General features: G+C 49.9%; 1 protein-coding gene across 3 annotated transcripts; it reads right to left on the bottom strand.

Moving 5' to 3' along the window:
* Nucleotides 1-378: 378 nt before the first annotated feature.
* Nucleotides 379-15,537, bottom strand: SELPLG (selectin P ligand). Of its 3 annotated transcripts, none has more exons than XM_023733734.1 (3): nucleotides 15,299-15,537; nucleotides 5,813-5,932; nucleotides 379-4,201 (listed from the first exon to the last, which is right to left on the bottom strand). In XM_023733734.1, the coding sequence occupies exons 2-3, from the start codon at nucleotides 5,874-5,876 to the stop codon at nucleotides 2,547-2,549; spliced, it is 1,719 nt and encodes a 572-aa protein (XP_023589502.1). In that variant the 5' UTR covers nucleotides 5,877-5,932; nucleotides 15,299-15,537; the 3' UTR covers nucleotides 379-2,546. The 3 variants fall into 3 exon arrangements, with proteins under 3 accessions (XP_023589502.1, XP_023589503.1, XP_004379165.1); XM_023733735.1 differs by having other exon boundaries at nucleotides 5,862-5,932; XM_004379108.2 differs by lacking the exon at nucleotides 5,813-5,932.
* Between the last annotated feature and the right edge of the window lie 5,437 nt (nucleotides 15,538-20,974).

The raw sequence follows: 20,974 nt of genomic DNA, 5'->3' as shown, positions 1-20,974 counted from the left end.
AGGCCCCTGCTGCCTGCCAGTTCTCCCCTTTGCCCTAAGTCCCTCCTGCTCTCCCCCAGCCACTCTCTCCTGACCTGCAGCCAACACCTCCCAGACTCACCCTCTCTTCCAACTCTGTCTTTGCAGGTTATAGAGTGGGGTCCTCACCTTTCACTCCCAAAGAGGACGCTGGAAGTGTTTTTCTAGAAGGGAAAGAAAAAAATCTCCGAAGATGAATTCTATTCCTCTCCTACAAGACAGGACAATTCTGTTTTAAGCAGCAGTTTCCTTTCTCCTAAGGAGCTTGGTGGTGTAGTGGTTAAGTACTTGGCTGCTAACCGAAAGGTTGGCAGTTCAAACGCATCAGTCACTCTGTGGGAGAAAAATGTGGCAGTCTGCTTCTGTAAAGATTACAGCCTTGGAAATCCTATGGAGCAGTTCTACTCTGTGCTATAGGGTCGCTATGAGTCGGAATTGGCTCGACGGCAACAGGTTTGGCTCTTCTCCTTCTTCCTGTATGAAAATGACTAGAAGGTATTTGGAGACAAAAGATCAAGAGTTTGAATCCCGGCTCTGCCACTTACCATGGGCTGGTTGCTTTGCCTCTCTCAGTCTCGATTTTCTGAACTGCCAAATGGGAGTAATGGCAGCACCTACCTCATAGGGTCGATGTGTGTTGTGAGTGAGGTAATATATGCACTCTCGGGTCAGTGTCACTTAAATCAGGTGGCCAGCCTTCCTGGTTTGCCCTACAGTGAGGAGTTAGCTGGGATAAGGGACAGTGTTAAACCCAGGAAAATCCTAACCAAACCGGACAGCTGGTCACCCTATACTCAAATCAGGAATCTGCAAAATTAGAACTAATTTGACCCACTGTCTCCTTGTCAATAAAGTTTTATTGGAACACAGCCACACCCATTCATTTAGGTACTGTCTATGGTTGCTCTTGCACTACAGTGGCAGAGCTGAGTGGTTGCAACAGACACCATGTGGCCCATAACACCGAAAAACCAAACCCCTTACAGGATAGAATGGCTCCATAGGGTTTTCTTGGCTGTAGCCTTTACAGAAGCAGTTCACCAAGGCTTTCTTCTGCAGTGCTGCTGGGTGGGTTGAAATCGCCAACCTTTAGGTTAATAGTTGAGTGAAAACTGTTTAAACCTTTGACTATCTAGCCCTTTAAGAAAAAAGGTTGCTAACCCCAAACTTTAAATGACAGGCATTTAATGCACTCGGCTGCTAAAGGAAAGGGTGGTTCGAGTCCACCCAGAAGCACCTCAAAAGAAAGGCCTAGCAATCTTCCAAAAAATCAGCCACCGAAAATCCTATGGAGCACAGTTCTACTCTGACACACATGGGGTCACTGTGAGTCGGAGTCGACTAGATGGCAACTGGTTATTGGTTCATTACTCCTGTAAGTTGCGCAAAAGCTTTGGCCCTTGCTAGGGTGAGGAGTTGCTGTTGGGTGTTGGGGGGTATGAATTAGAGAGGTTAGGGTGGGCTTCTAGGGAGGAGAGTACTGATGTTTAAAAGGGTTGTTCACTGAAATTTGAGAGGAACCAAACTCTGTAGACCAGGACTGGGTCATGGGAGAAGTTGAATACAAGGTCTAGGGGCCAGCCCTTCCTCCCCACTACCCCCAGCCTGAGATCAACCCCAGCCCCCAAGATGCCCTCATCATGGACAAGGCAAGACTAAAGTCAGCCTAAAGGTCTGGGGGCTTCCTGAGGGGGTGAAGGCTGAGGCAAACAGCTCAGGATCAACTCCTCCCTGAGGAATGGAGAATTCGGGGAAGGCTGCCTAAAGGAGGCAGCCTTCCTACCTTGAAGGATTCAGCCATCAGTGTTCATCAGATATTTATTGAGTGCCTGCGCTATACCAGGCCCTGGGCTGGGTGGTGGGATACCTCAGTAAGTCAGACCTCATCCTGAAACGTGGCCACAGGGAAGGCTAGAGAGGGCAGGATGGGGATTATTCTGTCACCAGGTGTTACTCATTGGTCCATACAATCCCAAAGAAAGTTCTAGCCCACCCTGGCCCTCAGAGGCCAAGAACTCGCCCTGGATTCCCTGGAAAAGTGCCCAAGAAAACAAAACTGCCCCAAATTGGGGAAGCAACAGGACATGGGCTCAGGAAGCCGTCACTCCTTAGTACCCACCCCCCCAAATGCGCCTTTCCTGTTTGGTGACCATGGTAACCAAAAGCAAAATGGTGGTGGGGTTGGGGGGATTTCTGAGTCTTCTGGGTGCGTGAGGAGGAGGAAAGAGAGCAGCTGGTAGGAGGTGTTAGAGGGGCCAGACAATGCAGGTAGGGAGGTGGAGAGGCTCTCTCTGTGCAGAGGCAGCCGAGCTAGAGGAGGAGGTTTGCTTCCAGGTCTTGCTTGGCCGCAGGGGCCTGGCTGCTCATAGTCCCCGCATGGGACTGCCAGTGCAGCTTCTCAGAAGGCCCCCAGCCCCAGGTGGCTCCAAGAAGGCCAGACCAGTAGAAGAGAAGTCTGGGGTCTGGGTGGCGCCCAGTGGGCGGCAGAGGGATGTGGCAGGCCAGGTCCTGCTACTGGACGCTCAGGGCTACGGGAGGAAGCTGTGCAAGGTGTGGTCGTCCGCGTCACGAGACTCCCCGGGCTCTGGCTTTGGATCTTGGGTCTTGGCGTTGGGTAGACCCCCGTTGGCTGCAGCAGGGTTGGGCCCCTCGCCCCCGTCAGGCAGCAGGGACGAGATGCAGACCATCTCAGAGGGGGAGTAGCTGCGCACAGGGTACGTGTGGTTTTTGCGCGAGAGGCGGATGGCCAGCACCACGGTGCACACGAGGAAGATGGTGGCCACCAGGGCCAGGATGAGGATCGCCAGCAGGCACTGCTTCACGTGGTTGTAGTCTTGGCCTCTTGTGGGGCTGTGGGTCACGGAGCTACTGGGGGACAGTTCCTGCACGTTCTTCCATTGCTTGGTGCTGACATCAAACGGCTTGTTGACTGCCACAGTGATGTTGCTTTGAGGATCAGAGGACAAAAGAAAGGACATTGTTGGACCCCTTGTGGTAGCAGATTCTGTGGTCGGGGCTTCTGTGGCTGCAGGCTCCGTGGACAGGGCTTCCGTGGCTGCAGGCCTTATGAACAGTATGGACAGTGCCTCTGTGGCTGTGGTCCCCATGGACAGGGCTTCTGTGGCTGCAGGCTCCATGGACAGAGCTACTGTGGCAGTGGGTTCCTTGGAGAGGGCTCCCGTGGCAGCCGGCTCTGTGGTCAGGGCTTCCGTGGCTGCAGGCCCTATGAACAGTATGGACAGTGCCTCTGTGGCTGTGGTCCCCATGGACAGGGCTTCTGTGGTGGCTGGCTCCATGGACAGAGCTACTGTGGCAGTGGGTTCCTTGGAGAGGGCTCCCGTGGCAGCCGGCTCTGTGGTCAGGGCTTCCGTGGCTGCAGGCCCTATGAACAGTATGGACAGTGCCTCTGTGGCTGTGGTCCCCATGGACAGGGCTTCTGTGGTGGCTGGCTCCATGGACAGAGCTACTGTGGCAGTGGGTTCCTTGGAGAGGGCTCCTGTGGTAGCCGGCTCTGTGGTTAGTGCTTCCCTGGCTGTGGGCCCCGTGGACAGGGCCTCTGCGGTGGCTGGCTCCATGGACAGAGCTACTGTGGCAGTGGGTTCCTTGGAGAGGGCGCCTGTGGTAGCCGGCTCTGTGGTTAGTGCTTCCCTGGCTGTGGGCCCCATGGACAGGGCTTCCATGGTGGTCAGCTCCATGGATGTAGTTTTTGGGATGGAAGGGATTGCAGTGGCCAGTCCTGTGCTCAGAGGGTCCTGTGCTTTGGGACTCCCCTGCGTGGCCAGCTCTGTGCTCAGATCTCCCGCTGCTGCCTCTCTTGAACCTAGGCCAGCAGAGTCTCTTGTGGCAGGCTGCACCGTGACAGGTTCCACAGTGGCTGGCTCAGGGGTTCCAGGCCCCACGGGGCCTCTCTGCCCCAATGTCTCCATCAAAAACGGAGGCTCGGTGCTCACAGTCACAGCTCTGAGACTATGTTCAGGCTTTTCTGGAGAGTCCGTGCCTATGTACTCGTAGTCATATTCCCCAAAGAAGTCTGGGTACCCGCTCGTGTTCACCTGTCTCTGGCCCTGGGCAAGCAGCTGGCCTGGGGCTTCCCTGGTTCCGTCCTTCTGGGTCACTGGCAGCTGGAGGTTGCTTCCAGAGCCCAGGAGGGTCAGCAACAGGAGGAGTTGCAGAGGCATGGCACCTGGGGGTGGGGGGGGGAACAGGGACAGAAGGCATCAGGCTAGCTTCACCTCTGGGCCCACCCAACACCCTCGACCGCCACCCTTGATGGTTGGTTGTGTGTCTGCAGTGAGCACGTGGCTTTTGGCATCCTCCCCACCCAAGCACCCAGCACCCAGCCATGTGTCTGCTGCACTGTAGGCTTCCAGCAAATAGCAGCTATTATTATTATTTATTAGCATTATTAAAGCCATCTGTGGCTGGGGTTGGGGGCCTAGATGGGGGTGGAGCAGAATAAGAACAAGAAGGGCCGTGTTATGGATTGAATTGTGTCCTCCAAAAATATGTGTCAACTTGGCTAGGCCATGATTGCCAGTATTGTGTGGTTGTCCACCATTTTGTGATCTGATGTGGTTTTCCTCTGTGTTGTAAATCCTACCTCTATGATGTTAATCAGGCAGGATTACAGGCAGTTATGTTAATGAGGCAGAACTCGAGCTACAAGAGAAGGTTGTGTCTTAAGTCAATCTCTTTTCAGATATAAAAGACAGATGCAAGCAGAGAGACGGGGGACCTCATACCACCAAGAAACAAGAGCCAGGAAAATAGCATGTCCTTTGGACCCAGGATTCCTGTGCTGAGAAGTTCCTAGACAAGGGAAAGATTGATGACAAGGACCTTCCCCCAGAGCTGACACAGAGGAAGCCTTCCCCTATAGCTGGTACCCTGACTTCGGAATTCTAGCCTCCTAGACTGTGAGAGAATAAATTTCTCTTTGTTGAAGCATCCACTTGTGGTATTTCTGTTATAGCAGCATTAGAGAACTAAGGCAGGCCATGAAAGCCACATCACTCAGAAAGAGGCAGCTCCATGCCAATGTTTACCAGGTGCCAGGCAGGGCATAGGATTGCGGACACAGGCTCTGGGGTCACACAAAATCATGCTAGAGTGCCAGCCTTGTCCTTTACAAGCTGTGTGACCTTGAGACAACTGCTTGCCTCTCTGAGCCTTAGTTTTCTCAACTGTAAAATGGGGATGACAAGCAATCCTAAAGTAGAGGGCAATGAAAATGAGGGAAACCCTCTGTCTTAGTCATCCAGTGCTGCATAGCAGAAATACCACAAGTGGATGGCTTTAACAAAGAGAAATTTATTTCCTCACAGTAAACTAAGCTAAAAGTCCAAATTCAGGGCATCACCTCCAGGAGAAGGCTTTCTCTGTCGGCCTTCTCATCAGTCTTCCCCTAGACTAGGCGCTTCTCTGCGCAGGGAACCCGGGTCCAAAGGAAGCGCTCTGCTCCCGGCACTGCTTTCTTGGTGGTATGAGGTCCCCAACTCTCTGCTTGCTTCCCTTTCCTTTTATCTCTTTTTAGATAAAAGGTGGTGCAGGCCACACCCCAGGACAACTCCCTTTACAGTGGATCAGGGATGTGACCTTAGTAAGGGTATTACAATCCCACCCTAATCCTCTTTAACATAAACTTGCAATCACAAAACGGAGGACAACCAAACAGTACCAGGAATCATGGCCCAGCCAAACTGATACACACATTTTCTGGGGGACGTAATTCAATCCATGACACCCTCAATAAGATAGATTAACACAATAGTCACAACAATGGACTCAAATATACCAACGATCATGAAGATGGCGTAGGACCGGGCAGCGTTTCGTTCCCTTACACATAAGGTCACCATGAGCTGGAGTTGACTCGAAGGCAACTAATGCTACCACCACCTCCTATCTTGTGGAGCTGTTGAGAGAATGCAATGAGGTTATGGATTCAGAAGTTCCAGGCCTACAAAACCAAAATGAAAAACAAACTCGTTTGCCATCAAGTCGATTCTAACTCATATAGATCTGTTCCATAGGGTTGGCGCCATGGTTAAGAGCTCGGCTGCTAACCAGAGCGTCTGCAGTTCAAAGCCATCAGCTGCTCCTTAAAAAACCCATGGGCAGTTCCAGTCCGTCCTATAGGGTCTTTATGAGTGAGAATTGACTCGATGGCAATGGGTTTTCTTTTTTTTTAATCCTATGATAGGAGCCCTGGTGGCGCAGTGGTTAAGTGCTCGGCTGCTAACTGACTGGCTGCTAACTAAAAGTTGGTGGTTCGAACCCACTAGCCGCTCTGCGGGAGAAAGATGTGACTCCATAAAAGATTATAGCTTTGGAAACCCTATGGGGCAGCTCTACTCTGTCCCAAAGGGTCACTATGAGCCGGAAACAACTCGGCGGCAACAGGAATCTTTACAGAAGCAGATCACCTCCAGCCCTTTCTTTCGTGGTGCCTCTGGGTGGATGGATTCAGATCACCAACCTTTAGGTCAGCAGTTGAGCATAAACAGGCCAGGCCACCCAGGGACCTTCTTCCAGGGTCGCAGTAAGGGCTTAATCAATGGGTCACACACATACATACACTCCCAATTTTGCCTCCCAGCCTGCCTTGGGGACAGCAGAGTTTCTTTGCACATGGGGTGACTTCCTGTTTGGGAGGAAGAGGGATGACCCAAGTTTCACGTCACTTTCCTGGGGGTGGGGACCTTCGGAAGAAGCCGCCATCTCAGAGACATCATTTCATAATTATAGCAAGACTCGCAGCTGCCATCCCCCACTTGGGTGGCTCTTGGTTCCTGGAAGGCAGAGCCCTCAGCCACTTCCTGGAAGCCGAGAGGGAAGCGGCAAAAACCGAAGGCCCGCTGGCCAGTTTCTGGTGGGGGGAGGCGACTCGGCGAGTCAGGGCCCAGCCTTCTGCAGCCTGGGTGCAGGAGGATAGCATGGAGGGCCCTCACCCTCAGCCTCGGCTGTCCCCACCCCCTTCCTTACATCCATCTTTACAAGCCCTGCACAAAGACTGCCTGGAGTGGAGGAGAGACTACGGGCTTGATTCCCACATTCAGCCCCAGGTAGCAGCTGTGTGACCCTGAGCGGTCGCTTTGCCGTCTCTGAGCCTCAGTTTCCTCATCTGTAAAATGGGGCAATATTGCTTCCAAGAAAGGTTGTGAGGATTAAATGAGATGTTACATGAGGAGTAAATGGCACCCAGTGGAGGGTGGGGGTACTTTACTTGGCGTGCCCTCTTCAGGTTGCAGACAGAGGGGCAGAGGAAATGAAGGCATGGAACTCAGGGGGGATACGGAGAAAGCAACCTCCCGACATACCCCGTGGGGCAGTTAGGGAAGCAACAGCGTCCTGTGGGGTGCAGAGACGAGATGGGGCCCACTAAACACCCGTTGCCGTCAAGTCAATTCCGACTCATGGCAACATCACATGTAACAGAGTAGAATGCTCCATAGAGTTTTCTTGGATGTAATTTTAAAGGTAGGCGATTCACAGGCCTTTCTTCTGCAGTGCCCTGGGTGGGTTCGAATGCAAACTGCACCATCCAGAAATTTCTGAGGGCCACTAAACCAAACCAAACAAAACCCATTGCTGTAGAATCAATTCCAACTCATAGCAACCCTACAGGGCAGAGTACAACTGCCTCATAGAGTTTCCAAGGAGCTCCTGGTGGATTTGAACTGCTGACCTTCTGGTTAGCAGCCGTAGGTCTTAACCACTATGCCACCAGGTTTCCTGAGGACCACTAGGATACCCAAATCTTCCCGCCTGGGCCTGGTCTAGGGTGACCAGCTCATTCCAGTTTGCCTGGGACACTCCTGGTTTTGGCCCTGAATATCCCACATCCTGGCAAAACCCTCAGTCCCGGGCAAGCAAGGGCGGTTGATCTCCCTGGCCTGGTCCCTGCCTGTCCAAGGGCTGTGGACACAGCCAGCCTGGTGCCAGGCCTCGCAGGGCAGGCTCCCAGGCCACTCGGTAGAAAGGAAGGCAGGTCCCAGGGGTTCTGTAGCTCCACAGAGACCGCCAGGTAGTGAGGAGAGGACTTAGCTCACTATGTATGGCAGGTAGGATAACGGCTCTTTTATTATTTATTAAAATAAAATAAATGTATCATTATAGCCGAGAAAACCCTACGGAGCATAGTTTTACTCTGTGACACATGGGGTCACCATGAGTCGGAACTGACTCCATGGCAACCGGTTTGGTGGTGGTGGTGTTTTTATCATAATATAATGAAAATAATTTATTGTGAAGCCCCTCTACTCTGACACACGTGGGGTCACCACGAGTTGGAATTTTTTGGTTATTATGATCCCCATTATACAGATGAGGAAAGCAAGGCTCAGAGCCGAGAAGTCACTTCCTCAAGGCCCCACCTGTCCTCTCCCCAGAGGACGGGAAACCATCGCTTACTGCAGGAGTGAGGCCAGGGCAGGGCTCTGGAGAGAGTGGTAAAAAGCCACCACATCTTATTTGTCTTGCTGCTGACTGACAAGTCGGTCAGAGACTGCCCTGCTTCCTGTCTTACACCCTAAAACTAGGCTGCTTCTACCCCAGCCCCACCCAGACTGTGAGGGAGGACACACACCCCAGCCCCGAGACCCAGCCATGCACGGCGCCCCGGGCTGCTCAGGAAAAACACCCAGAGGACTCTGAGAAGCTTGGAACCTTCCATTTGGGATCTTGGAACGTGGGAGTCCCAGAGTTCTAGATCCTGGAATCTTAGATTTGAGTTAAGAGGCTGCCCAAGAGAAGGTGGAGGGTCCCATCTCAACAGTAGGTCAAACTGACAGTCCAGGAGATGCTCCCCAGCCCACTGCAGGCCTACGTCCTGTGGCCAGGCCAGGCCCCTGCCCGGACTCAGGAGTCACATCAAACCAGGATCAAATCTCAACTCCATCACTCACAAGCTGTATGACCTTGGGTGATTCAGCTCACCTCTCTGAGCCCAGTTCCTCATCTGGAATACAAGGACAGCAGCACACCTACACTTCGTGGAGCTGTTGTGGGCTGAAGTGAGATAGTCCATGTAGAGAGCTTACTGCATAGGGAGTGCTCGATAAATGCCAGCTGTTGTAATTATTATTACTATTATGCATTTAGGGCAGACGGAGAGGTTCCTGGGTGGCACGAACGGTTTGCACTCGACTACTATCTTAAAGCTAGGCAGTTTGAACCCACCCAGTGGTCCTGCAGAAGAAAGGCCTGGTGATTTTCTTCCATAGATTTTTTTTAAAAAGTCAAACCATTTGCTATCAAGTCAATTCTGACCCATGGCTACCCCGTGTGTGTCAGGGTAGAACTGTGCTCCATGAGTTTTCCGTTGCTGGTTTTTTGGAAGTAGATTGCCAGGTCTGTCTTCCGGGTGCCTCCGGCTGGTTTCGAACAGCCAACTTTTTGGTTAGCAGTCAAGCACTTAACTATTTGCAACACCCAGGGACTTCATAAAGTTTATAGCCAAGGAAAACCTGTGGAGCAGTTCTACACTAAAACATGAGGTCACCATGAGTCGGAATTGACTCGACAGCAACGGGTTTGGTTTTGCTGGTCTTAAGGCAGAGGGCTCCCTGGTAATTCCCACCATGTCCCTGAAAAATTCACAAGCCTGGGGCAGGCTTTGACACACCTCTGACTTTGTCAGGCTAGAGAGGACCGAGGCAAGGACCCTATAAACCTGTCTCCATTCCAAACCCTGTTCTCCACCCACAGCTGCAGCTTCCTCTGTGACATAAATCTCATTTATCGAGAGGGTATAATGTGACAGACACTTTCTAAGAGCTATACATGTATTACTGATTCATCCGATCCCCATCACCTCCTTGAAAGGATGGGTACTATAGTTAACCTCATGTTAAAGACGGGGAGGAACTCATACGTCATACCATACACAAAAACTAATTCAAAATAGATCAAAGACCCCAATATAAAAGGTAAAATGGTAAAGATCATGGAAGAAAAAATAGGGACAATGCCATGGGCCCTAATACGTGGCATAAATAGGATACAAAGCATAACTAACGATCCGCAATCACCAGAAAAGAAACTAGACAACCGGGAGCTCCTAAAAATTAAACACTTATAGGCTCATCAAAAGATTTCACCCAAAGAGTAAAAAGAGAACCTATCGACTGGGAAAAAATTTTTGGCTACAGCATATCCAAGAAAGGTCTATTGTCTAAAATTTACAAAATACTTGAACACCTCAACAACAAAAAGACAAATAATCCAATTAAAAAATGGGCAAAGGATATGAACAGACACTTCCCCAAAGAAGACATTTGGGTGGCTAACATACACATGACGAAATACTTGGGGTCACTAGCCGTTAGAGAAACGCGAATCAAAACCACAATGAGATACCATCTCACCCTCACATTACTGGCACTAAAAAAAAAAAAACAGAAAATAACAAATGTTGGAGAGGCTGTGGGCAGATTGGAACTCCTATGCACCGTTGGTGGGAATGCAAAATGGTACAACCACTATGGAAAACGATATGGCACCTTCTTAAAAAACTAGAAATAGAAATATCATATGATCCAGCGATCCCACTCCTAGGAATATACCCTAGAGAAACAAGAGCCGTCACACAAATAAACATATGCACACCCATGTTCGTCGTGGCATTATTCACAATAGCAAAAAGATGAAAACAACCTAAGTGCCCATCAGCAGATGAACGGATAAACAAACTATGCTACCTACACATAATGAAATACTATGCAATGATAAAGAACAGTGACGAATCTCATAACATCTCTCAACATGGATGAATCTGGAGGGCATTATGCTGAGTGAAATAAGTCAATCACAAAAGAACAAATATTGTATGAGACCACTGTTATGAAAACTCAGGAAGGTTTACACACAGGAAAAAACAAACTTTGACAGTTACGAGAGAGGGGAAGGATAGGGAGGGAAAATCACTAGCTAGATAGCAGACAAGTGTCAACTTTGGTGAAGTGAAAGACAACACACAATATAGGGAAGTCAGCACAACTTGACCAAGGCAAAGTCATAGAAGCTTCCTAGACACATCTAAACACCGTGAGGGATTGAGTTACTGGGGCTGAGGGCTAGGGACCTTGGTCTCGGAAGATATCTAAGTTAATTTGCATAAGATAGTTCATAAAGAAAGTATTCTACATCCTACTTTGGTAAGTAGCATCTGGGGTCTTAAAAGCTTGTGAACTGGATTAAACCAAAGCTAAGAAGTTTCCTGAATACAACCAAACACTTCGAGGGACAGAGTAGCAGGGGTGGGGGTCTAGGGACCATGCTTTCAGGGGACATCTAGGTCAACTGGCATAACAAAGTTTATTAAGAAAATGTTCTGCATCCTACTTTGGTGAGAGGCGTCTGGGGTCTTAAAAGCTAGCGAGCGGCCATCTAAAATGCATCAATTTGTCCCAACCACCTGGAGTAAAGGAGAATGAAGAACACCAAAGACACAAGGAAAGTAGTAGCCCAAGAGACAGAAAGGGCCACATAAACCATAGACTTCATCAGCCTGAGACCAGAAGAACCAGATGGTGCCTGGCTACCACCAATGACCGCCCTGACAGGGAACACAACAGAGAGTCCCTGACGGAGAGGGAGAAAAGCGGGGTGCACAACTCAAATTCTAGTAAAAAGACCAGACTTAATGGTCTGAGACTGGAGGAACCCCAGAAAGCATGGCTCCTGGATTCTCTATTAGCCCAGAACTAAAACCATTCCCGAGGCCAACTCTTCAGACAAAGATTGGACTGGATTGTGGGACATCAAATGATACTTGTGAAGAGTGTGCTTCTTAGCTCAAGTAGATACATGAGACTAAATGGGCAGCTTCTGTCCGGAGGTGAGATGAGAAGGCAGAGAGGGTCAGGAGCTGGTTGAATGGACACGGGGAATCAGGGGTGGAAAGGAGGAGTGTGCTGTCACAGTATAGGGAGAGCAACTAGGGTCACATAACAATGTATGTAGAAATTTTTGTACGAGAGACTAACTTGAATTGAAAACTTTCACTTAAAGTACAACAATTAAAAAAAGGAAAAGCTTGTGAATGGCCATGGAGCAAAGGAGAATGGAAAAAACCAAAGACACAAGGAAAATATTAGCCCAAAGGACTAAAGGACCACATGAACCACAGCGTCCACCAGCCTGAGCCCAGAAGAAATAGGCGGTGCCCGGCTACCACAACCGACTTGCTATGGCAGGGATCACAATAGAGGGTCCTGGCAGAGGGGGAGAAAAACGTAGAATAAAATTCAAATTCACAAAAAAAGACCAGACTTACTGGTCTGACAGAGACTGGAGGAGCCCCTGAGACTATAGCCCCTGGACACCCTGCTAACTCGGAACTGAAGCCACTCCCAAAGCCTACCTTTCAGACAAAGATTAGACAGGCCTATAAAACAAACACTAACGCGTAAGGAACGTGCTTCTTAGTTCAATCAAGTACATGATTGCCCAAAAGCAGAAACGAGAAGGCAGAAAGGAACAAGAAAACTGAATGAAAGGACATGGGGTGGAAAGGGGAGAATGCTGACACATTGCAGGGATTGCAACCAATTTCACAAAATAATTTGTGTATGAATTTTTTAATGAAAAACAAATTTGCACTGTCAACTTTCACCTAAAGCAGAATCAAATTTTTTTTTAAATGCAGATTTCTGAGCCTCACTCTAAACCTACTGCATCAGACTCTCTAGTGATATAACTTGGGAATCCGCACCGTACAAAGTTCACTGGGGATTCTGATGCTCCCTACAGTTTAAGAGCTGATGCCATATCCAATGCATAAATACAGGATGGGTATTACTGATTTTTCCTTTTGCTTCACGCCCCAGTACAGCTCAGCACGGCACTGTTACTCTTTTTATTCAAATATTTGATAGGTTGTACACTACAGATTTTTTTTGCATTAATTTTGATTTTTTAAAATATTATTTATCTGGACTACCGAGTTTCTTGACATCTCCTGCAGTCACCTCACCCTAGTCCCAGCCCTACCTAGAACAATTTACTTCACTTTTCTGGACCTTCGTTTTCTCAACTGGATTAAATCAGAGTTTCTCAAGAGAGAGAATGAGGAGAGAGGATAGGTCCCTTTTGGCCGTAGATCAGGATTTCCGGAGGTAATGTGTATTTCAAAAAAGCATGTTTGAGCAGCAATGCAAACAGACACATATACATCAATGTTTACTGCAGTACTGTCCCTGATGATGCAGTGGTTAAGCGTTTGGCTGCTAACCAAAAAGTCAGCAGTTCGAATCCACCAGCCGTTCCTTGGAAACCCGATGGGGCAGTTCTACTCTGTTCTATAGGGTAGCTGTGAGTCGGAACCGACTCAAAGGTACCTAACAACAAGCACATACACTAGCCAAAATGAGGAAATAACCTAAATGTCCATCAACAAATGAACAGATAAGCAAAATATGGTATATACATACAATGCAGTATTACTCAGATATAAAGAGAGATGAAGTCTTGATACATGCTACAATATGGATAGACCTTGAAAAACATTATGCTGAGTGAAAGAAGTCAATCACAAAAGGACAAATACTATATGATCTCACTTATAGGAAATACCTAGAACAGGCAAATATACAGAGACCAAAGTTTATTAGCTGTTACCAGGGCCAGGAGGGAGAGGGAATGGAGAGTCATTGTTTAGGAAGCAACGAGTTTCTGTTTTGGAGCCCTGGTGGCCCAGTGGTTAAGAGCTCAGCTGCTAACCAAAAGGTTGGCAGTTCAAATCCACCAGCTGCTCCTTGGAAACCCTATGGGGGCAGTTCTCCTCTATCCTATACGGTCGCTATGAGTTGGAATCGATTCAACAGCAACAGGTTATTTTATTTTTTGGGTTTTTTTGAGTTTCTGTTTATGGTGATGGAAAATTTGGCACCGGATGTTGGTCACGGTTGCACAACATGATTCATGTAACTGATGTCACTAAATTGTACACATGGAAAGCATTAAATTGGCAAATGTTGTGCTATAGATATTTTTACAACAATCAAAAAGCATATCTGACAATTAAAAAAAAAAAAAAGATGAAGAGGAGTCCCCGGATAGTACAAACGGTTAATGCACTTGGCTGCTAACTGAAAAGCTGGAGGTTCGAGTCTACCCAGGGGCACCTTGGAAGAAAGGCCTGGCAATCTACTTCAGAAAAATCAGCCATTTGAAAATCCTATGGACCAAAGTTTGACTCTGACACACAGGGGGTCACCAGAAGTCGGGATTGACTCGACAGCAGATAGTAATAGTCCACCCACCAGGGGTCTCAGCTCATTCCCCAGGCCTCTCTGAAGGCCCAGGCCCAGGCCAAGGTTTCCAGAAGGGCTTGGCTGGGCAGCTGTCTGGGTTTCAGTCTCATCTGGCTGCTGGCCAAGCTTGGTGAGCAAGGCGCCCACGACACAGGGTGTGGCCCTGCTGGGCAACCCTGAGGGAACTGCTCTGAGGCAAAGGGCCTGGAGCCAGTTCCTGAGCCCTCTGCCCACTGAGAAGCCTGGCCCCCAGGGGCTCGGAGTCAGGGGTGTTCGAGAAGGAATACAAGAAGGTCCAAAGAAGAAGAAAGGAGAGAATTCTGAGCAACAGGGGCCCTGATCCCTGTCCATGGTGTGTGTATACAGGTGGCGGGGGCCGGGGAGGGGTGAGAAGGGAATGGGAGAGCATGACTTTAGCCCCGAAAGCACCCCAAAGAAACATTATGAGAGTGTTCTCATGTTTATTATTATCTTCTCTTTTCCTAATAATAATATCCCAATTCTAGTATTCTAACCGTCTGCTACGGACAAGTATCATCTGCTCAGTTTTATTTGTGAGGGACACGTCTTTGAGAACGATATATTTATGAGTCCGCAACATATGCAGCTTTAAGATGGATCCTGCACCCCTTGACCTTTCTGGAATCCCCCAGACTTAATCTCAGCTCTTCCCCTAGCAAACCCCTTGGCCGCTCTGGGCCTCAGTTTCCCACCCATGAAAGGAGAGAGTAGGGTCATTGCTAAGGAAACGGCCATGATTTCTCCGATTTTCGAATTCAAAAGGCTGGCAAATCTGACAGGGAGGATGGGCTGGAAGTTGAGGGGAGCAGGATCCAGAAGAGACACCTCAAAAAGTGGGTCTGCGTTTTAAGCCCTGTGGAGTCTTGGGCTGCCGTCCCTGGGTCTGCAGTGAATGGAAGGGCCTGGTCGTCTTGCTTTGGACTTACTAGCAGCTGTAAGGCCACCCAGTGGGTGCCTTGGGTCCCCTCTAGCTACACCCTGTTGTTTTTCAAGTCAGCACTTACCGTACTCAGCAGAGCATGGAAGGGCTGCCTCGTGGGCCCAGGAGAGGTAGTTTCTCTGCTTTAGTGACAAAGACCTAGCCCATGCCACAGTGCACTGCTCTGGTAGCCCTGCTGTGGCGTCAGCCCCGGCCAACCCCCAACGTCTGTGAAAGAAGGAAGCGAGAATGCGGTTCCTCAGGCAGGGCCATGTGACGGCCCACACCTCGTTTGTGACAGTTTTGATGAGAATGTTGATGGAGATGAGGGGGCGGGGTGTGAGGAGACAGAGGGCCTGCTGGGTCTGACACCACTCTTAGATTCCGTAACCATGGAAACACCAAGGACCATGTAGAATCTTCTGGGCAGGGGCCCTTTGGCTGGGGGGTGGTGGTGGTGGGGCACAGCAACACTCCACGGGCAATGGAGATTGGGGTGGGATGGGACCCTGCCCTTGGGAGGAAGGGAGTGACCAAATAAACAGGAAGGTGGTTCTTTCTTCTTGCCCAAGAAGAGGGTGAGATAAGAAAACACAAGACACAGACCTTCATGAGGTTTGCAAATATGATGTAATCATTCTTTTGAGATTAAAACAATATCCCCTGATACACAGGTGGGCTTTTTGGGTGCAACCAAGAACCCCTCCGGGGAACTGGATGGCAAGTGCCATGAGAGTGAGACCCAGTTATCTTATTTCTCCACTCTATTTCCCAAATACTGGCACCCCAGGCTGTGTGCTCTGGGATCCAAAGGTGAACAGTTCCTGGCTCTTGTCTTCCTGGAGCTGTTAATCTGACGGGCAGGCTCTTGCCCTCCTGGAGCTCTTAATCTGGTGGGGAGGCTCTTACCTTCCTGGAGCTCTTAATCTGGTGGGGAAGTCTTGCCCTCCTGGAGCTCTTAATCTGGTGGGGAGGCTCTTACCTTCCTGGAGCTCTTAATCTGGTGGGGAAGTCTTGCCCTCCTGGAGCTCTTAATCTGGTGGGGAGGCTCTTACTCCCCTGCAGCTCTTAATCTGGTGGGGAGGCTCTTGCCCCCTTGGAGCTCTTAATCTGGAGAGGTTGGCGGGTAAATGACCATACGACCCAGTGTGATAAGTGTCATCCTGGGGTAAGCAAGGGAGGGGTCCCCAACCTATCCAGGGTGGGAAAGTGGGCTTGTCAGGAGAATCTTGCAAGAAGCTGTGGCACTTGAGATGACAGACAGGGGTTAGCTCAGTGAGCAGCTCAGGAGGAGAGCACAGCATGGGCAGAGGCTGGGAGGCCTGAACGCAGACAGGAAGTGGAGGAAGGGGTCATGTCCCAGGGTCTGTCTGTGGCTTTGCACACAGTGGGCTCAGGACATATGCAGAGAGGGGTCCACGCCCTGCCTTGCACACAAGTTGTTTTAAAATAAAATGAAATAAAATACAAAATGAAATGTATTCTCTCATAAAGAGAAATGAAGTCCTGATCTGTGCTATGACATGAATGAACCCCAAAAACCTTATGCTGAGTGAACCAAGTCAGACACAGGACAAATATGATATGATCCTGCTATGTGAAATATCTAGAACAGGCAAAGACATAGAGACAAGTTTATTAGTGGTTACCAGGGGCTTGGGGGAGGCAGGAATAGGAGTTATTGCTGAAGGGGTACTGAACTGGGTTTCTGTTTGGGGTGAATGTAATCAATGTACACTTAAGAACAGTTAAAATGACAACTTTTTTATTATATATATTCCACCACAATTTTTTAAAAAGCTATCATTTATTGATGATGTTTTTTTAAAAAAGAAATGACACTCAGGGCCCAGTAGGCGTCCCCAGGACAGAATCTCTGTCACCTTAGGGAGCTGCAGTGAGAGGGCCCCAAACTCACCGTGTCTGCACAGACAGGGAAACTGAGGCCCCAGAGCGGGGCAGGAGCCCATGGAGCCCAGGCTTCCCTCTCTTCCCCAGCAGGGATGGAAGCAGCCAGCCTCTGCCGGGTTCTGCCCCGCACCCCTATCCCATGGGGAAGCGAGGGGTCTTTCTTCCCCTTTCATCCTCAAGTTACTCACCCTGAAAACCATGGCATCCTGAATGGAGGCCAGGTTTCAAGTTCAGAAGCTGCTCCTGGGCAGAGTCCTTGTGCCCAGGCAGACAGCCAAAGTCCCCAAGGCACCAAGGGACAAGGGAGGACATGCCTTGGAGTCAGGGGCCTGTAGGACCCTCGGGGGGCCTTCTCCCACTGGGCCTCAATTCTCTATCTATAAAATGAGAAGCCTCCAAAGATGGGAGGTTCTCCAAGAGCTGGGGAGGATGACGATGGCCGAGTCAGAGCGAAATCAGGGCAGCTCAGAGGAACCCCCACCGAGGCCAGTGGCTGTCTGTCTGGGAGGGAAGGGCAAGCAAACTCCGAGTTTGCAGAGTTTGCAGCAGGAACGGCCCGGTGTCGGTTGAGCTTTGCGCTCATAAGGTTTTCACTGCACCTCAGTTTACACGGGTGTGGGGAGGGTGACCAACCATCCTGGCCTGCCTGGGACTGAGGGGGCTCCCAGGAGGAGGGATTTTCAGTGCCCAAACCGGGCAAACCAGGGCAAGCTGGCCACCCTAGAGGATGACGAGCCCCTCACAGGTCGTGGGGGCCAGGGGAGCGGGTCACTTGCTCAGTTCTGAATTGGCCCCACCTGTGGCATCAGTGGGGGGCTGCTCAGGGGTCTGGAGCGAGTGGATGCGGAGCCCCCACATCCTCCAGATGCTTCCTCCCCATCCCCAGTGCAGCCACAAGCGCAGCATGGGGGCAGGTTCCTCCTCCAAGCCCCCCCGGGGAGGGCTGGCACAGACCGCAGAAAGGAAACCAGCCCGCAGACCTGCCCTGGTCCCCCACGCCCATGTGAACTCTGACAGCCACCAGGGACCATGCCCTAGAGGGGACAACTCACCAAACCAGGATCCTGATCACTGGCCTCTTAGGAGCTGTGTGACCTTGGCAAGTCACTTCCCCTCTAGGAGCCTCAGTTTCCTCACCTGCAAAGCCTATCACTACGCATGCTCAACATTTTCTGAGCCTCTATTGTGGGCCAGACGCTACGCTAGGTGTTCTGCCTTTATCAGCTCACACAATCCTCACAAGACAAGGAAAATGAGGCTCAGAGGGAGGAAGTGCCTTGGCCAAGGTCATACAGAGTAAGTGGCAGAGCCAGGACTCGTAGCGACCCTGTAGGACAGAGTAGAACTGCCCCATAGGGTTTCCAAGCAGCAACTGGTGGATTTGAACTGCCGACCTTTTGGTTAGCAGCCAAGCTCTTAACCACTGTGCCACCAGGGCTTCCAAATCCAGGCAGACAGGCTCAAAACCCTTCATCTTGATCCCAAGCCTGTGATCGTGGAGGCTACACAGCAAGTGCTGGTGAATATTCGTTGTACCCCAGAAAGCATTACAGGTAAGGGAGTGGCAGCAACTTCGCTGCAGGAAGCTATTCCAAGGTAAAACCTGACCAGCTGAATTTGCTACGGAGAAAAGCAAATATTGCTAAGAGGGTTCCAGTTCACAGCATCTGTGCAAAGAGCAAAACCACCACATCTCATCACACCTAATCATTGTGAATTCAGGCGCTCATAGTGAGCAGGTTTCCACTTCTAGGAATCGAGTCCAGAAATATACTGCAGAATGCCTTCGAAGATTAAAGCTATGCTATTTCTTGCAAAAGAAATATTGGGGGAAAATGTAAATGTCCCACACCATGCAAACCTGCCCTTTGATGGAAGATAATGCCGGCCTTAAAGGTATGTTTATGTTGAATGCTTATAGACAAAGCACTCGTGACCTGTTAGGTGGAAAAAGCAGGCCATTAGAGCGTATAAACAGCATAATTTCAACTGTGTGGGGTGGGTACTTACAGAACAGACTGAAAGGAAATCCATCAAAACGTGCCCCGTGTTTATCTCTGGGCAGGGCCAACATGGGTGGTGTTTTCCTTTTGAGTATATTTTCCTTGTCTATATTTTATATAGAAAAATGTATATAATGACATACATGTCTGCTTTCTAATCAGGAGATAGGTTTTAAATGGTGTAAGGACTGCATGGACACCCTAGATGTTGGCTGGATCTCCAAAGCATTTTTCTGTCTCCTTTCTTCTTGAGTCTTCTTCTGGGGTACAGCTCCTCCCACGCCCCAACCCTGTATTTCTTGGGGCTGCCAACTATGGTTCCCAACACCCCTTGGCCACAGCAATGGAAGGGGTCATTCACAGCTGGGATGACCTGTGGTCCCATGTTCACTTCTCCAAATGCTTCTGACTCTGACTATGGAGAGATCTCCATGGAAGAGTCTCTGGAGGGTTTTAGGAATCCGTTGAGACATCATAGACATCTAGGTGCTAGAGTGGGATTTATAAAGAGTAGAGGCTAAAGGGGGAGTCCCTGGGTGGTGCAAATGGTTAAGCACCCAACTACTAGCTGAAAGGTTGGTGGTTTGAACCCCCTAGAGGCACCTCAGAAGGCAGGCCTGGTGATCTGCTTCTGAAAGCCCACAGCCTTGAAAACCCTATGGAGCAGTTCTACTCTGCACGCATGGGGGTGCCATGAGTCGGATCGAGTTGACAGCAACTAATAACTACGGAGGCTAAAAGGATGGTGCATAGGGAACCAGACAATGCTCACTTAAGACTGTGATTCTCCAGTTTCGCAACTGACTGATCACCTGAGGTCATCCAACTCCTGCTTAAGTTGGATAGGTATGATTGATATGAATAGTTTATGCACCTTTGACTAGAACAACAGATCACGTGCATGTGAGTACATTTGAAAACCAAAACCTACGAAGCACCTAACCTGAGTTGGGGGCTGCCCTGAAGCCTGGGCCTAGCAGAGGCCAGCCAGCCCGCGGTCAGCCAGCCCTGGGGTCAGCCAGCCCTGGGATCAGCCAGCCCGGGGTCAGCCAGCCCTGGAGTCAGCCAGCCCTGGGGTCAGCCAGCCCGGGGTCAGCCAGCCCTGGGGTCAGCCTGTGGAAGGAAGAAGCCCTGGGCTTAGTGCCTGCAAGGCTGCCCAGTGGGGACATCTCGGCCTGTTCCTCCAGGGCACTGGGTTTCAAATTTGGGTGCCATGGAGCCCTTTGTTCAGATGAAAACAGGGCTTCAAACCAATTTGTTCTGTATATCCACCCCAGATATACCGAATCAGAATCTACATTTTAACAAGATCCCCAGGTGATTCTTACGTATAAATTTTGAGAACCACTGTTCTACTAGTGGTTCTCAGAACTGGTCCCTTACCAGCAGCATCAGCATCGCCTGGGAACTTGTTAGAAATGAAAAGTCTCAGCAGGGTTTCAAACCAGAATGAACCAGTTCAAAGTCCTGAATGAAAGTCTTATAAAATAAATTAAGAACAGCGGCTCTAATGAAAGGCCCTGCCCTGGTACAGGCGGGGGAGTCACACCCACTTGCCCTCCCTCCCCCCCCATACCCCTTTTTTATTCTGGGGGAGGCTCACAGGCTATCGTTTGACTTGGAATCATTTAAATGGGAAGTGGCACTTTGGGACCTGCTGTGGCTGAGACTCAATTCCCCTTTTCAAGTGGGAATGAGCTAATTTGGGTTAGTTCACCTTTAGCCCTGATCTCTGGCTGCACATCTGAGCAGCAACTGGAGGATTTGAGAATGGGCGGGCGACTGCAGAATGAAGACCGTTCCCCCAGTTTAAGAGCTGGGGCTCTCAGAGTTCACTGGGCTGGCCG

Source organism: Trichechus manatus, unplaced genomic scaffold (genome assembly GCF_000243295.1).
Source record: "Trichechus manatus latirostris isolate Lorelei unplaced genomic scaffold, TriManLat1.0 scaffold00061, whole genome shotgun sequence".
NCBI lineage: Eukaryota > Metazoa > Chordata > Mammalia > Sirenia > Trichechidae > Trichechus > Trichechus manatus.
Note: the sequence above shows the minus strand (reverse complement) of the source record. Positions and strands in the feature narration are given on the sequence as shown.

Excerpts from the sequence above, each read along its gene's own strand:
- SELPLG (XM_023733734.1), bottom strand. The coding sequence starts at position 5,876 with ATGGTGACCTTATGTGTAAGGGAACGAAACGCTGCCCGGTCCTACGCC. Across the intron at positions 4,202-5,812 it reads CGCCATCTTCATGATCGTTG|GTGCCATGCCTCTGCAACTC; the intron begins GTATATTTGAGT and ends CCCCACCCCCAG.